The sequence below is a fragment of the Eutrigla gurnardus genome (genome assembly GCF_963514095.1).
Source record: "Eutrigla gurnardus genome assembly, chromosome: 19".
NCBI lineage: Eukaryota > Metazoa > Chordata > Actinopteri > Perciformes > Triglidae > Eutrigla > Eutrigla gurnardus.
In genome coordinates, this window is record NC_139930.1 from 14,009,843 (window position 1) to 14,027,771 (window position 17,929).

Consider the following 17,929-nt stretch of genomic DNA (forward strand, 5'->3'; position numbering starts at 1 on the left):
ATATCAATTATTAAGTTGTACCAAAAATGTATTTTGTGAGGTCAGAGTGACATTTGACCACTGAATTTTAATGAGTTCATTCTCAAGTACGGGTGGATTTTTGTGCCAGATTTTATACAATTCCCTCCAAGCGTTCCTGAGATATTACTTTCACAAGATCGCGGTGACCTTTGACCGGCAAAATTGATCGGACATCCCGAAAATATAAAACTCCTAGTCACAGGCGTCGCTGCTGCTGCGGCATAAAAATAGACGTAGGCTATGTAGTTGTGACATGTTTTGTCTTCATCATTCTTTTGAGCCCTTTTATGTCGACTGAAACCAGCGACAACAATATACTGAGCTCTAAAATGTATGCTGCAAAAAAGGCTTGTGTGACAACTTCACATGCTCTGCATATACTGTAGGTGAATCCTCTGACAGCAGTGGGAAAGCTGCCAGATATTAATCCACATTAGGTAATGGGATTGTGCAGCTGCATGCAAGACGCAGGATCTGACGTGCACGTTCAAAAATGCATCGCCGTCTTCTTGCCTTTTCTCTCTGAATATCTATAAGCTGAGGGGTCAAAAGGATCAAACAAAGACGCCCTGATGGACGATTGAAATTCAATCTGTGTGCATGTATGAAGGTGGAATATTAAAGCTTGTTGTAAGTGTAGGTCAGGGTATTGTGTGCAGGGTTGAAAGAGATGAATCCTTCATCATGTTAACTGACATCCAAAAAGTCAAAGTCCGACCCAAAAACAGGAAGTTGCTGTTTCAGCAAATCTCTTACGAGACGAAGGTCTTCCAATCAGATAAACACCAGTTCAGCTTTTATAGGAGATAAACTTTATTCATCTTTCAACATTATTATTTATTTATTCCTAAACATCCTTCACACAGCTCATTATTTTCTTCCTTTTTTTTTCTTTTTACAGAGAATGTGTGTTGTGTGTCATATTGCAAAGGCTCTCCTCTTCCTAGCAAATAATAAGCACAATAACAAAAGATTGATATATATATAATTTAGATTCAAAAAGAATGAGGTCACAATTCACAGTACAAATCCTTCAAGTTTTTTTTTTTATCTCTTAAGAACTTAAACCTGCAGTATTTTTTTTTTCATGTTCATAAAAATTTCTGGAAAACAAAAAGCAAAACATTCGTCTTTACAAAATCTCTCCCCGTCACTGATATTGTAGAAAAAAAGTTTCCCTTCTAAAAAAAACAACCCCAAAAAGACAAATTGTACGGTTTGGAAGAAGCGTTTGGTATGTATGAAAAATCATGTGTGTGTGTGTGTGTATGTGTGTGTGTGTGTCCTGGGCTAAAAGAAGTGGTAGTGGGGGACGGGGTAGGTGGGCACTTTCATGACGGGCAACAGAAGCATTCTCTTTGGCAAACCTAGAGGGGAGACACGAGAAGAGCACAGCTCTGCATGAGTCCAGGGCAACAAATACACAGAGTGTTTTTTGATTCTCGCTAGACTACACGCTACGCTACGTCTACTAGGTCCAACAGGGGGGGTGAGAGAGCAGGCGGCGACGTCCTTCATCGGTGGTTAGAAGAACCGAGAAGGAGAGAGATTCAGAGTTAAAGAGAAGAAAGCAAACGGCCAAAGTTAAAGGTTAATGGTGATTTATTACAACTTGTTTTTTGTTTTTTTTTATGCAGTTTTAGCAATCTTTTCCATCAGTTATGAAAACATCGTACTCGCAGGCAGTGGCGGTTCTACACGGGGGCCTACAGGGGCCAGTGCCCCTGTAAAAATGTCCCAGGCCCCCCCTGTGGCCCCCCCAGAGCTGACTGAATAAGCTGACTGAATGATAAAATGAAAATGAAATAAATTGATCAAGTTATTACGATTTTATGCGCTAGCGCCAAAAGCGGAACTAATGTGACTCAGCGCTCTACACGGAATAATTAGAGCGACGCACCCAAACACTGCCTTGCCGGATGCGAGATGAGAGTGAGAACGGCAGCCACAAGTTTTGAAGAGAGGAGCTAATGTCTTGTTGCAAGAGGCGAAGGTAAGCAAAACGATTTCATCTCGTAAAGTGATTTATTGCACGTAACCGTGTTACTGTTGTTCCTCACTACGATAAGAAAATCAAGTTTGTAAATGTCTGATCTCGCTATGTTTAAATATCATTTGTTTCCATTTTTTAATGTGCCCCTCTGATCAAACATTGGCCCCACCTTGGCCCCCCCAGTAAAATTTGTCTAGAACCGCCACTGCTCGCAGGTCAACGTTACAATATCTGCCTTTGTTTTTTCCCCCTTCAAAATAAGATTTGCGTATCGGCAATTAGGGATGATGGACAAAACCCAAGTTGTAATAAAGTGGAATATCTGAGCCGGAGGAGTTGCTGTTGGTTCTGTCCTGTCATGATTAGTAAATGGATTGTAGGCGTCATGTTTGTTCTATGATCTACTGTTCTGTGTTCTACCATGTAGCCTAATGCAACAGCCTGCGCCCCGCATAACGAGCTAGCGTTCTAATGAGCCCTGCAGTATTGTGAAACGCTTTCTGAGCGTTTGCCAGCAAGTCAACCCGAAGCAGCAAACGGGGCCAGAGCACAGTGGAAAAGCAGGAAACAGGAAGAAAGCTCTGCTTCCAAGAGATAAAGGGTAGAGTAGTCCCCAATGTTTTCACGACCCTTTTTTTCTCCGTTCTGATTGAAATGTAAGTGGCAAACCCAAAGATGTTTTTTATATGTTTTTCAAATGGCGTGAATTGAACTTCCTCCGTATTTGTAGGGAGGTCACAGCTCGGGGTCAGCTGAACTCACATACTGATGAGTCACGGGGGAAGAGAGTGTGCAACCATTTAGAATTCATCACCCCCAGGGCACCAGACTGCCACCCTTTAGTTGCATTTTGAGACTTTTTTTTTTTGAGAAGATGATCTTTCATTTTATCACGAGCTAGCAAATATGACCCGTTTCCCCCCCAAATCATCGTTGTATATCATATTAAACACCAGGAGGGAGTGAGAGTGCGTGTTTCCAGTCCAGTGTGTTAAATGTGAACTTATTCTGATTTATCAACAGTGCAAGGATAGAAGTTTCACAATACATTTCTAATTAGGTGAAAGTAAACATTGAGTTCTGAAATCAAACACCCACAACGAACGCAGAGTTCCAGCTCCGCCATAAACAGCAAAACTAAGGCGCGCTTCATATTCAGGGCTGTTGGGACCTCACGGGGGTACTAGCCGTCTGACTGGGGCCCCGGATCAGTTTCTCCACACATAAGGACCATTCAAACTCAAAGCTGTAGGACGGACAGAGAGGCCTCCCAACGCTACACACCGCGATACAAGGCTCGGTCTGTCCAGGTAAATGTGACTGCGTGTGACAGAGGGACGCATGTGTGAGAGGATTTCTGCACCAATATTTTCACTGTTAAAGGTCAAGGACCGGGATAGATTTTAGCATGTGAGAGAGAGCCCTTTTGAGGTGGAAACCTCTTCTCCATGGGTTATTATCAGTGCAGGAAAGCTTGTATCGATAGTTAGAGGTGGCTGATCTATCGTTCACTTATCTACTTTCCCTTTTCATTCAAGAAGTGCAGGTACGAGTGTCGTCATGATTACGATCACTTTCTTTTTGAGATAAAAGCTCGATGCAGACGGCAGCTCTTTACCGATGGAGTCGTGATCCAACCAGGAGAGATCGGGAAGTGAGTGGCAACAAGCAGATTAAGATAAAGATAAGATTAAGTGCCGAGCAGCCAAAGAGCAGACAGAGAAGGCTTTGTTTAATTGTCACTGAAGCCCTAAGTCTTGCTTTTGATCATTTTTGACAAAAGGCGGAGAACTTGACGTGAAAGAAAGTGAAGAAGAAGAAGAAGGGTTGATTGATGATGTAACCCGTTAATAGTTAGCAGTTAAAGTATGTTGGAACAGAGTGGTTAAGACATGACAGTAGGTGGAAGAAGGGGGTAAACGAACAAGAAGGACGTACCGTATGCAGGAGCAGCTGCTGCAGCAGGGCTGTAGCCATACGGTGTACCGAAGCCTGTTGGGAAGAGGTTACAGGCTCTCAGTCAAATGTGCACTTGTTGAATTTGCTGCATTTCCCAAAATCTGCAGCGAGTTAAGATTCTTATGAAACTGAAAATTTAATAACCAAAATAAACGGCCAAACCTACTATCATGTTCACTAATACGACTTCTAACTGACCCACATAGAGAAAAACAGAGCTGATAGCCTCAGTTAAAACCATCACACAGCTATGCTCTCACTACCTGGTGTGACGTATCCGGGTGCAGCCGCACTGACGAAGGCTCCTCTCGCCAGGGCTGCTCTTCCTCTTCCTCTGGCTACCTGAGCTGCTACCGCCGAGGCTGCTGCTGCCGCCGCCGCCGCCAGAGCTCCTTTAGTCTGGACGAGCAGAGACAAACACACACAATGTTTAGACACGCGGCGTATAAGATGCACGTCTGCATAAACATGGTTGCACTGAAATATGGCATATAAGTATCGATCTGATTAGACACTTGTTAAAGGCATTGATTACTGATGGGTGATGGTTGTCCCATGACTCATATCTGACGTATATGACATGTATCTTTTCACCTGAGGCAATATCTTCTTCTTCTTGTTGGCAGCGGCGTTGGGACCAGAGAAGAGCTTTTCCAGAGCCGCCAGAGCAGCGCTAGCCTTTGCTACTTTTTTGTTGGGGCCTGCCCCGCGAAACTTCTGCCCGTCGACCTCCACCTGACACACACACACACACACACACACGCAGAACGTACGATATTAATCAAAACATGTCAGACAAATGAAACGCAAATTAAAACAAACAAACAAATGTAGGCTTATTATCATTTCCTTTAGTCGTCGCATATTATATATATTACAGCTCTGTCAAAACTAACAATCACACTTCTTTTCCATTTTGGCCCAAAAACCATGTGTTTATCAGTCATCTGTGAGTCAGCCCGCGAGCCTGGCTGAACACAACGGCTTGTTTAGCGATGCCCTGCTGTCAAGCAGGTTGGCTAATCAATCAGCAGAGCGATGGAGCAGCCAGGCATGTCGGAAAACAACACACCCCCGCAGAGAACAGGCTCCAGGAACCAGGGTGACTGACGCTGCCGGTGTTTGGTTTCAGAGTGTGAGTAAGGCTGAGCCCCGGCATGCTCCCCCCCCCCCCCACTAGCTGAAGTGCACTCGCAAAATCTCTTCCTGTATTTTTGGGATCATACGTCATGGCTCCACACTATGTCCACATTATGTTAGCATTGCCATCTTCTGCAAAAGACTCACCTGTTCAGACTTCACCTAAAGAAATGCACTTCTATGTCCTTACCTTTACTTTGACCATAGCACGTAAGGTATCGTTGCTGAACAGCTACTACTTTACTCAGATGAGGACCTAACACTCTATTTTTTCACTCTATCGGCAGTGATATGTTGTGGTTTCTTTCTTTTCACAAATGTAATTATTGTAAGTCTAAAGTCTAAATTAAAATGTCAATGTTATGACATATTACTCATACACGTGAAGCCCTCACCTCCATAACAAAGCGCTTGTCGTGGCTGCCTCCGCTTTCCGAGATGAGTTCGTATTTGAGGCCTCGTCTCTTTTCGTTCAGCTCCATGACGGGGTTCTTCCCACTCGCTGTGAGGATGGGACCCTGAGTTCGCACCTGGGGAGTGACAAGATTATGCGAGTTATTCAATATGAAAAGCATCTGCTTTCGCTTTATTAGAAAGCAAACAGGTACAGTGAACCTGTGAGACGGAGCGTGATGTTCAAGAGCTGTGAGCAGAGTGAAGAATTAACAACGTTTGGATACCTTTTATATCTTTAAACCAGAGAGACATGTTACATTTTAATCTCTTACAATCCCATCAAATGCTTTTTTTTTTAAGTGTGTATCGGCATGCATTTCTCAATCCCCACCTCCAGTGTGTTGGAACTGTCCGAGGAGTGTGTTGGGTTATTGCTAGTGTGTGACGACGTCTCGCTCTTCCCCTCACCATCCGACTTCTCGTCTGAACTCATGGGGTCCAGGTCTGAGTCGAAGCCTGTCGGGTAGCCCATCGCCTGGAGGACCTAGCGAGGGAAGACGATGATAGAAGGAAAGGAAGGAAATCAGCACACAAAAAACAGCTGTGCAGTCCTAAATTAGTCAACATCTTAGAGAATGTATTTGCTATATTGTTGAATAACGCACTAAATGAGATGAGATAGATTTTACAATAAGAGAACAAATTGATGTCATTTTATGTCTGTTTTGAGCGGGATTTATTGGCACTATCAGCCTTAAAGGATAGAGAGCTGCTTACCAGGGCAATAAGAATGAAAAGCATCGCATAGACAGGAATTACAACCACATTTGTAAAGGTACTGTGTTTAATCTAACTCACACAATGGTGACAATGAAGCCATTATAGCACACGTGTAAGTGATCCGGGATGGAAAAGAATGGAAGAAGAGCACGTTTCTGACCCACATGACGATTGTGTTACAGCTGCAGGACAAGCCAGTGCAGTGTGTGAGTACAGCAGAGGGAGAGGGAGAGAGGAGAGACACTGAGGGAGAGAAAGGGAGATCAAAATGTGAGTACTTGAGAGCAAGAAAGTGAGCGAAAGGAAGAATGGAAAAAGGGGAGAGAAGGAGCCTTTTATGGAAATGGAGCGGATAGCGGATTATCCTGGCTCTGTGCTCTGGAGAGCCTCTTTGTTCACAAGCACTTTGGGATTACATGGATTTTCCCACCTGCATCCCTCCTCACACACACACACACACACACACGCACGCACACACGCACACGCACACGCACGCACACACACACGCACACACACACGCACACACACACACACACACACACACACACACACACACACACACACACACACACACACACACACACACACACACACACACACACACACACACACACACACACACACACACACTTAACATATTTATAGATACACACAGGTTTGGGCTGCAGCTGGAACATAGACGATTCTTCAGGTTACCATGTTTTTTTTTGGATTCATGGGTATTTTATCAATTCACTGTTCAGTGAACGTAATGTCCAAATAAAGACTAAATAAATCAGAGATAATGTTGTTATCCCATCAGTTGCATGTACATCACACACATTCATTCATTCTCCTCCTGACCTTGACGGCGACGTGGAGCTTGGCGGTCTTCTTGGAGGATCCAGATGCTTCGTAAATGGTTCCGTCCAGATCCACCGACATGGTGAAGACCGGAGCGTGAACCGGGCCCGACTGGGACAGCAGGCGATACTGCAGGCCCGGCCGGATCTGGTTCAACCGCATCAGGGCGTTCATGGGCTGGTTGGAATCTATGGCTTTACTGTCTAGGACTAATGCAGAGAAAAGGAGAGGTTACAGTAGAAAGTAAAGCATAAAAGGATACATTTAATGGGGTTTTATAGGGAATGTGTTGATTATTCCGCCAAAATTGGACCGAGTGGTTCGATTGAGACATACTGTCCGTAATGAATCACACAACAACAGGGTTTTTAAGGTGCCTCTCTATTTTCTCTCTCTGTCAATCACGTTCCTCCCGCTTGCCAATATCTAAAAATGCCTCTCTGTCTCCATTAGTCGTGGTTAATTTTCTCCTTGTATGAAGAAAGAACTGGGGATGGTTGGGTGGCCTACTAAAACGTTAGCGATCAATACTATTGATCTGCCTCCCAGAGATGTGGAAGGGAGAGAGGCTGACGGGGGGGGAAATAGAAATGGTGAAGAGAAGCAAGGCTTCGGTATACAGAATATGATTACTTCCATCTCTAATTCTGGTCTTTGTTTTCCGGTCGTTTTAATAACAATAAAGGGAATCAATGCTGAATGGACATTTTTTTAAATGGTATTTCTTTCCATCTTTAAAATAAACACAAACAGTCTTTCCTCCCTTCTTGTACCTTTCCTCAGATTCCTCTTCATCTTCTTGATGAGGTCCTTGTCATCCATCGCTCCATCCTCGTATGGCCTTTTTAGACCTAAACCTGAGAGAGAAACAGAGTTACAAATCAATCAGTGGCGACAAGAAATGTTTCTTGTGTGTGACAGAAATAGAGGCAGAAAACAAACGCCATGAAAGGATACCCAAAGATGGATAAACCGACAGACAGGCAGACCGGCGGACAGTCAAACAAAGAGGAAGACATATAAGCTTCTTTCCTACATGCACCTTAATCTGTAAATGCTCTGGCAGTTTTCCACGTCGGCGTCACGAGGCACAAAGGGCTTGAGACGATTTTCCATGAAAGTGGCTTTGAAAATTTGCCAATGTTCTCTTGAGCACAGAGCACAAACGCTCCCAATAAACCATGCACAGGTTCACAGCATTTCAACGAGCGTGTGAAACACAAACTTTGTGGTGCTTCACATGACCTGAAGTCGTCTGCCTGAATGCTTTAGTTTCATGTGAAAATGAATGAGAGACTGACGGACAAGCCTTTTTTTTTTTTAACAGACGGATTAACAGATATAGAGTTATAAAAACGGATACAAATAGACAGAAAGCTTATATAGACAGATAATCAGGCACGGACAGAAAGACAGACTATGGAGGATAATATTGGACAGATGACAGAGACACACAGGTCGAGGCAGACTGAGCGGACACACCTTCTTTATCAGACCACGGGTATTTCTGTGATGGTTTATTTGAGGGAAGGGGCTCCATCTCCAGCACCTTGTAGATCTGTCCGAACGCCATGAGTCGGAGAGCATGCTGTTGAACGTAAAGCGCACACGGAAAAAATAAAGAACAGCTGAGAAGATGCATTTTATTGACAGTGTGGACATTAACAGTCAAATCATTTGCCGTTTTTGTTTTTTTATGCTGGCAAAGATGAACTCCGAAAATTAAGCAATTCATCTAGAATACGCAGGCTGATGTAGTGATATTCATTTTCACAAATATTAAGAAGTCATGTTACTACAGAGTTACATTGGGAAAGATGTGCATGTGAATGACTACTAAATCTCAGCCAGATCTGTGGATTAATGTTGATAAAAAAAAAAAACCCACCTTGAGCTATTTCGCACCACTCAAAGATAACCAGAGTAGACATGCTTCTTAAATTTTGGTAAAATCAATAACATCAGCAGTTATACTGACCGGTGTGTTAATTCATCATTCTCAATCTCCCGCAGACATCCTCAATTTGGACAAACAATCAGAAGCATAACCAGAACGGGCCACGGTGGCTCCACTAATACAAATCTATTAGGGAGGAAGGGTGTCTCAGATATTCATGAGGCTCGGTGTAGCTCATTGACAGAACAGCTCCCTCTCTAATATCTGCTCTTGTATCTGCTCCAATACAATTATCCCCATTGACATTCCAGCCTCGTTCAGGCTGCCTTCAAAGGAAATGGCCAGCAGGATTCACTAAGCCATGCGGCTCAGAGGCTGCCCTGCTCAGGCGAGTGTGTGTGTGTGTGTGTGTGTGTGTGTAAAGAAGGACATGACAGCACGCACAAGCCCAGAGTGCATGCACACAAATACTGTCCTCCGGGTGTCAGAGATGGATTTATGGCTTGTAATGGCAATAGTTTCCCACACCAATCATTAAAATGCAGCACCGCATAGCAGCTCCTTGTGCACGCACACTCAAGTGTGTGTGTGTGTGTGTGTGTGTGTGTGTGTGTGTGCATACAGATTTGTGTGGTTGGGGGTGGTGGCGGCCAAAAGACGCCATCACCACCCCTCGCGGTAATAGGCGTGTTCCTTACTGATTCCCACACACTGACAGCTCAGGGCAAGTGCAGCTGGGTGATAAAAACTGTGTCTTTAAGCTGTGTGTGTGTGTGTGTGTGTGTGTGTGTGTGTGTGTACCTGTGCGCGGTAAGTAACGGCCTCAGCCTGATGGTCGGTCATGTTGGCTAGTGTGTTTGTTGGCTCTTTCTCACACGGGTCGTGTAAACCTGGACCACCTGGGGGAAGGAGGGGGGGATGATAGAAGATGATAAACACACATTTGTATTTGTTTATCAGTAAATATATTTTCCTGCCAGGATGACACATTAAACAGTACATTAAACATGTATATACTCTTCCCTCTTTTAAAATATAAGTCTCTTTAAGTACTTCTTAAAGTAGGGCCGTAATAAGTCTCAATCTAGAAGTACTTAACTGGCTTTTGCATCCAAATGAAATGCTTTAAATGAACTAAAATGAAATTCAGCTTTCACATACTATTGAATATTTCTCCACTAAGGGTGCACACCATTTTGTAACAAAACCCTTCAGCTGCCCCTAATTAAGATGCTCTCTTAATGAGGACCATCCTCAGACAGCTGTACTCTGCTGGGTCACTGAGAATGTCTCGACCTCCTCTTCGAGAAGAACAGCCAAGCAGAGCCTCGATATTTTCTCTCGTCTACCCAAACCTAGAACGCTCCCTCGCCACTGATGCAAATTTACATGGAAAACACACACGCTCCTCTGTGGATTCCTCTAGTGGTCCTAGCCGAGTATCCATCCATCTACCACGGGTTCATACCTGGCAGCAGTATGCCTGAGGCCAGACACTCCATGACTCGACGCAGGGCTTCTCCAGCCCCGAGAGGTCTGTTGCAGGTGGCGATCGCCTTCTCGCAGATGAGCTCTAAAGGCTGCGAGAACACAAACAAGAACAGGAACATGAGGCGCCGTGCCTATATAAGGCATTTACACATTAACACAACTGTACTGCTATTTAAAAAAAAACAAAAAAGAAAGAAAACGTGTCGCCATCTGTTGCTTAAATGTTGTATTTGCATAAAAAATGTAATGTTTTCTCACTAAACATAATTCATTCAACAGCGCATCTTTTAGCCTGTTTTAAGGTGTTCTTTAGCTTTTTATGAGTCACACAGTTCCCCATATTTTAACAGAGATATAAATCTCCCATAACAGCAGGGAGATGCACAAACATACATAATAGCATAAAAAGTAAAAAAACTTTTTCATTTCATAGGATTCACACTCAAACACAGGTAATGACAGCAGAAGTCTCACCCATCCCTTGAGAGGTTCCCAGATGGGGTGTCGATTGCAAATGTCTCTGAGTATCCTGAGGACGATAACGCAGGACTTGAGCCCGTTCACTCGAGCCTGAGAGATGGAGGGATGAGAGGGGAGAAGAAGAGGAAGAAAAAGGCGCCAGGAAGCCAGAAAGGGAACAAATTGAGTGCATGAGGAAGTGGTATTTGTACACACACACACACACACACACACACACACACAGATAAACAGCCTGCTTTACACGACAAAGCCACATAATGAAGTGATTGTAATTGTAAAACCCCACAGAAAATGAATAGCCCGAGTTCTGAAGGCACTAAACAGTTTGAATTTTAGTTCACAAAAACACGTTTTAGCGAAAAAATAAAAAATGACAACATTTCCGCCTTCAGAAAAAACACCTACATTCTGAAGTTGTAAAATGTTGTCAGTGAGGTAAGTGAGTTGGGAGATGGATGGGGAAGGGTATGGGAGGGGAATCAAAAGGGAAGCATTGACATACTGTACAGAGCAGGCAGGTTCACATAATAGCCAAAAAGAAAAAACAAGTATCAACCATTGCTTTTGTAGCCTGATGATTCTTCTAACTTTTCCTAAATTTGAGTATTTCTGTCACATTTATTTTTTATTTTATTTGTGATGCTGTAAAACAACATCCTGCTAATTGAACTGGACATTAAGGAGCATAACAAATTTTACTTTTTTGTATAATTTGAACATGTTTAAGCGTCTACATCCATCCATTGTAGATTAGTCCGACCTGAATGGGCATAACAAGCACCGCAGCATTGGCTGACAGCGTATGCCCTCCGGGTGAATCGTCAGGCTACAATAAGCATCGGGCAGGAAGACAGGAAGTGAGTGGGTGCCGACCTGGAACCACTTGGCGTGTCGCAGCGCTGCCAGGGCCAACAGACATCTGTGTCTATCCAGCACCTCCCCCTCCTCCTCCTCCTCCTCCTCAGCCTCCACTCTCTGCGCAGCAGCACCCAACACTGCCACAAAACAATAACAACCCAATATAGAGAACGTAAAACACACACACGTCATGTCATGAGTGTGTGTGTTTGAAATTGTGCCTGTGTGAATGTGTGCGGACGCACATACACACACGCGCATGGATATATTTTTGGTACATACAAGGTGCTTTTCATGCCATAAAGTTGTTCCTCTCCTTGCAGAAAAAGCCGAACTCTCCGCAGGTCACAGATACGTCCATCCATTAACTGACCAATCAGTGAGAGGGAGAGCAACCGGGGGGGGGGTCACAAGGGAAGAGACAGCTTTGTGGGATGGAGAGCCCCCCCATCACAGACATACACCAAACAAATACCTAAGGAGTGTTTGATTTAATGTGCGGGCGTTGCCGGGACGCGTCCATTCATTTCACAGCGCCCAGCAAGCTAAATCAATCTCTCCTTTAGGTATTTGAGGAGGATTTCATTTATTTTGATCCAGTCTGCACCAGGCAGGAGTCAAAATAGAAGTTTTTTTATCTTTCTTCTGGATTACTTAAGGTGCACTTGATTTCACAAGCGCGTCGAAAAATTGTTGCAGAGAAAGCAATTCAACTCCCTGTCTGGGCAAACACAGAATCAAGCGCTCCTAAAGTAGAAATGAAATAAATAATAATAATTAAAAAAAAAAAATCTAAGATAGTTTGACCCAGTCTCAGACAAACACAACACAGGAGGGAGCAAGGCAGGGTTTAGTCAGAGCATTGTGGTAAAAAGAGGGGCATTCTTGCACTTTTTTATATGCAAGCGTTTGATTCTTGCCGCCGAGAGCACCGGGATGGTTGAGTTACTACGGCGTCACCAATTCTTCTATAAGCATCGGCACAAAACCTGCCATGTGCAAGGCGAGCTGAATCAAACGCAGCTGTGTATGAATGAGTGCGGTTACATGGGGGGTTTCTGAAAAGGGTATATTGTATGCGGGACCTACTGGAAGTAACATAAAACACACTAAAGAGCCCTGTGGGTCTCTATGAAAACACCATAGGTAAATATTTTCCTCATCACTCTCCCGTGAAAAGAAAATCCCCCCCCACCTCCCCCCGAAGAGGTATTAAGTTGAAATGTCAAATGTGTCAGCAGGACGAGCACATCAATCTCACATAATCCCTGAACTCATCCGGTCATTATTGCAGCGTAGCTCTTCCTCTGCAGTGGTGTGTGTGTGTCTATGTGATGTGTATCTGCAGGTGTGTCGGCAGGATCACGTCTCTGCTGCTGGTGGATCATAACGAGATATCTCCTCTCGTCTGCTGGTGGTCCCACTGCTCTCCAATAAAACACTCTGCTGGCTGTGGCCCTCACTCGGCCCTCTTATTTTATCATGATCTCCTTCTGTGTTGCTGCACCCTCCCTCCCTCTGTGAGCCCAAAACGCAGCGAGCGGCATCTGAGCCCAGAGAGCGATGCAGGTACGCGATATTCAATTAGATTAAATTAAACTTCACATACACTCGCGAAAATACAATCAAACGCGGCGACCCTGATTCACACGGCGACCGATTTAAGTGGCGGATAAAATGGACCAAGCACCATTTTAAATCAATGTATTGATTGCCTGACATCAAATCAGAGGGCGTTATTGCTCAAATGAAGTGGCCGCAGCATACTGATTCGAGTGGCTTTCCCCCTTAAACGTATACCACGCTGTTGAGCAAAGGCTCAAAATACTTCACTAATAAAGCTCGAGCAGCCACGGCTTTAAGAGCGCTGAAAGAGGTGCTGACATCGGAAAACACCGCCGCTATCTGTGCCTGTCGATGCGTTATTGTGTAAAAGCATTAGACCCCTGCCTTTTTTACGATATGACCCCATTAGAGGGACCGGCCCGCAGCCCTCGATGCAATGGATGCCTGATGAAATCTAAGCAATTAGGCCGTTATCTTTATCTGTCAGGCTAAACCGTGCGCATGTCTTGGCTTCCTCCGCGCGGCTGCATGTCGGTGTGTGCTCTCCGTGGCGTGCAAGAGAAGAAAAAGGCAAGCCGTCTCCTCCGTCTTGCCGTGGCACATGGCGTGATGTATGGCTAACCTTTGTGCTATCTCTCATCTCTCCCCGAGACCCTGAGTGTCTAGTTGGACGGGAGCCACAGGATGGATGGGCGCTCGGTTATTGATTTTGCCGTTGCTGGCCTTGCCACCCCCCCCTCCCTACCCCCTCCCTCCCACAACCAATTATAATCAGTTTCTGCTACTGGGGTGGTGGGGGGGATTGTATTTGACTGAACACCAGTTCCTTCATGTTCCAGCGTTTGGAATATGCGTCCTGTAGCTGTCTTGTCTCATGTCAGAATCAGTTAACGAGGTCATACCTCTTGTTTGAGGGAAATAAGACGAAATACATTAAAATGTTGGGGTGTGGAGTGAGAGATGTGTGTGGTCCTACCTCGCCCATTCTGCTTCTCCTGCTCCTCCTTTTCACCCTCCACTTCCTGCTCCTGCTCCTCCTCCGGGCCTTCCTCCCCATTCTCCAACTCCTCCTCTTCCTCCTCCTCTTCCTCCTCCTCCTCCTCGTCCTCGTCTTCCCTCATGGAAGGCGAGGTGAGGGTAATCGTCAGCGTGAGTTTGGGCTCCGTCGTCGTTCGTACCAAGATGGCCGCCTCGGGTAAGGAGCTCGTGACCTCATATTTCTCTCCTGCCAGCTTCTGTCATGTGTCAAACGGAAAGAGCTGTAAGGTCAGAGCGGCCAAGGTCACAGCATGGCTCCACGTCGATAACAATATATAAAAATATATCAGAGCCTACTGCCGCCTCACGATGCTGCAGAAACATCACCAGGGAAACATCAAGAGCATAACGTGGATGAGGTACTGCGACTCTTGATATTTTCAAACGGGGCTATTTTGGTCTCTAAGATCTGACAGATATCCTCAACTGGAGCAGCATTTTGAAATGTGAGAAGTGTCTAACTTGCTTGTCAACACATCATAAAGGTGCAAAAATCCACAGACTTGTTTCAAAATGTTCCATTCTGTTGCAACGTTGCCACATCCATCTGGATTCCACTTCATGCAAATGAATAAAGGGCCAGGGAGTACGCCAGTACGAAAGCTTACACGCTTTTATCCTCTATATACATTTGTTGTAAAGATCTAGCGTGTGTATTTACATATCTACCTCTATTGTTTCTCAGCATCATAAATCTATTTGAAACCATCTATCTGTATACACTATGCTTTTTCATCCTCCATTCTTTGCCTTTGCCTTTTTGTCTTTATTCTGATAGGATACCTTATGAGGGCTGAACCCGGGACCGCTGCAATGAGCGCCTCCACTCTAAAGGAATCAATTCCTGCTGACCTCTGTGGTCAGCACTGTGGAGTACTGATGATAATGAATTCATGTCATTATTCACAGCTGCCACATTCGTTACTTGATACAGACACAGGCATTTAAGCACACGCGTGTCCACATACAGGAATTAATGGGACCACAATACAGATTTAACAATATATAGGTATATAGGGATAGGTATATAAGGCCTGAAAAAGTACAATACAATCCCCAGATCATTTAACATAACATTTAACATTAAAGTCCAAGAGTCCTCGGTAACAAAGATGAGAAATATGCCCTGCCAACACTGTGTGTGCAGCCTGTGTGCATTGTGGGGGATCGGTGTGTTTTGTATTTCTGTGCCATGACTTGTTAATGAGGACACATGACACTGAGGTAGTGACGAGAGCATTAATCACACATGACTCATACATACTAGAACACCTCTCAACTTCTCACTTGACGACATTTCTGTCTCTTGCCTCCGTACGCCAACACACACGCCTCAACGTATCATACATACACACATAGCAGGGAGAGGCACTAATTACATGGAGGACACACTCGTTCAGATGTGAAAGCTTGTTTTCCAGCGAGTGTGTGAGAGAAAACAAGCAGGTATGCATGCATCTGTGTGTGTGTGTGTGTGTGTGTGTGTGTGTGTGTGTGTGTGTGTGTCTAACCTCTATCTGTGAAGGTAAATTGTGACAGACAGTGTCCAGCAGCGTCTGTGTGGGTTTGTCTCTGCACATCAGCACCAGCTCCAGGTCCATGTCACCTTTGATCAGGAGGCCTTTGGCCACAAGGCCGATCCGCATCACTCCGCACAGCACGCCGCCACTGCTGGGCTCTCTGCTTTTACAGAAAGATAAACGGCAGGTAACGTTTGTATCTCACTTCACTTTTAATGATCAGACATTTCGATTCACAGCTGAGAAAATTAAACCGTTTCTACAACCTTCCCCCCCAATAAAATCTATGCTTGCACTGGGAATAAAAAAATATGGAAATTACTTATTAAAAATTTAAAATTTGAAGTGAATTAAATGTGAAGTGATTAAAAAAAACAATAAAACAATATTTCAAAAACATATGTTGCTGTATAATTAAAATATTGAAATACAAGTGCCAGTTAAGATTGCAAAATAAGCTCTGTCATGCAAACTCATGACCTTAAAGAGAAGTATTGAAAACAGCAGGAGCCACATGCTGTTCATCTAACCCTCTGCCAGAAGGCAAAATAACTGTATTTCCCAAAACAATCACCAAATGTCAAATTTATGACATTTTAAACACTGAATAATCGATCCATCAGGAAAAGAAACACAAGAGTTATGCATCTCCACTAGCACACCTGTAGCTGTCACTGGAATCCTCCGTTTCATTGCTGGGCTCGTCCCCGGGATCGTCCTCCTCTGTGCCGTCTGCTGGTTGGCCATCGAGCTGGCCGTGGACGTCGCTGCTGCTGCTGCTGCTCTGATCCAGCCAATCAGAGACGTGTTTGAGGGCGCACTCGACAGTGGACACCAGCGTCTGAACGGCTTCCAGCTCATTAGAGGAGGGGTAGATGGTGGAGTGTTTCGCCATGACGTGGCGGTCATCGTTACTAAAGGAACGAAAGGACCTCTGAAAAGAAAAGACGAGCGAGGAGTTAGTTATTAAATGTTGTACGTTACGATTAAAACTGCGTGGAAACGCTAAAACACGCAGATGCACACACACTATTACAATGTACACACAAACACACACACACACAGCCAGGGCACCATGAGAAAGAGGATTTCAACAGCAGATTGAGCTTTAATCCATCATATCGAGCCTTTTGGTTTCCCTGTTTGGGCTGAACTTCCTTCCATCAGGCAGCTGAATTAAACAAACACACACAACACACACACACAATGCTTGCATTACAACAGCAAAAAGCATACTGACACTGATGGTCCCATAATGCGTGGGTAAAAATAGCGTTGTGTGTGTTGCTTTCGTGCAGACGGCACACGTATCTTTTTTTATGGGAAATAAATTCTTAACTCGGTGACAGCTTCCATTTAACTGCACTGACCTCGACGCGCTCGCATGCACACGCACACACACGTGCACACAGCTATCAGAAATCCATCTGACCACCATCCTCATATCCTCTCCACCTGTCCTAATTCAATCAGAAAATTCTGGCCCTGGGAATTTATGTCAGCTCTTCCAGCCGTTCTCATTTGCGCCTCCTTGCTCTCTGGGAGGTTTAAGTAGGAAACCACTGGAAGGAGGAGATCAGGTGGGAGGCATCAGACAGAAAAAAGGACAGAAAATAGAAGGGGCCCGCCAGGGATGCCTGGAAGAGAACAGCGGATAGCAGAAGAGGGTGGTGGGAACAGTACCGAATCTTTAAAAAGGGAAATAAAGGATATAAAATGCTTGATGCAGGGCAGGCTAAATTCAAAGTGAAGCAGGTGCAACGGGGGGGTTTTGTGATTCACACTCTGCAATTAATACCAGCGAGATGGGCCCCTGTGTGCGCTGATATGAAAACACCTTTTAAATTATATGTTGAACAGCATTTCAGTGCGCGTCTCTGATATGCGGGAGATGATTTAAACATCTGACCATGAAGTATTAAATAACGCAATCTGCTGTAATGTAAA

The 17,929-nt window shown here is 44.5% G+C and overlaps 1 protein-coding gene across 3 annotated transcripts in view; it reads right to left on the minus strand.

Annotated features, from left to right (window-relative positions):
- strbp (spermatid perinuclear RNA binding protein) overlaps positions 1 to 17,929 on the minus strand; it is a 66,908-nt gene that overhangs the window by 1,941 nt on the left and 47,038 nt on the right. For 2 of the 3 annotated variants that reach the window (XM_084034637.1, XM_084034636.1), the window contains exons 4-18: positions 16,645 to 16,916; positions 15,974 to 16,142; positions 14,401 to 14,659; positions 11,874 to 11,995; positions 10,995 to 11,090; positions 10,498 to 10,609; positions 9,831 to 9,928; positions 8,615 to 8,720; positions 7,906 to 7,989; positions 7,133 to 7,341; positions 5,901 to 6,053; positions 5,509 to 5,643; positions 4,568 to 4,708; positions 4,237 to 4,372; positions 3,953 to 4,006 (exon numbers count right to left, since the gene is read on the minus strand). In XM_084034637.1, coding sequence (XP_083890763.1) covers positions 3,953 to 4,006; positions 4,237 to 4,372; positions 4,568 to 4,708; positions 5,509 to 5,643; positions 5,901 to 6,053; positions 7,133 to 7,341; positions 7,906 to 7,989; positions 8,615 to 8,720; positions 9,831 to 9,928; positions 10,498 to 10,609; positions 10,995 to 11,090; positions 11,874 to 11,995; positions 14,401 to 14,659; positions 15,974 to 16,142; positions 16,645 to 16,916 — 2,146 coding nt within the window. Of the gene's footprint in view, positions 1 to 840; positions 1,389 to 3,952; positions 4,007 to 4,236; positions 4,373 to 4,567; positions 4,709 to 5,508; positions 5,644 to 5,900; positions 6,054 to 7,132; positions 7,342 to 7,905; positions 7,990 to 8,614; positions 8,721 to 9,830; positions 9,929 to 10,497; positions 10,610 to 10,994; positions 11,091 to 11,873; positions 11,996 to 14,400; positions 14,660 to 15,973; positions 16,143 to 16,644; positions 16,917 to 17,929 lie in introns of those variants that run through there. The other variant, XM_084034638.1, reaches the window with a different exon arrangement.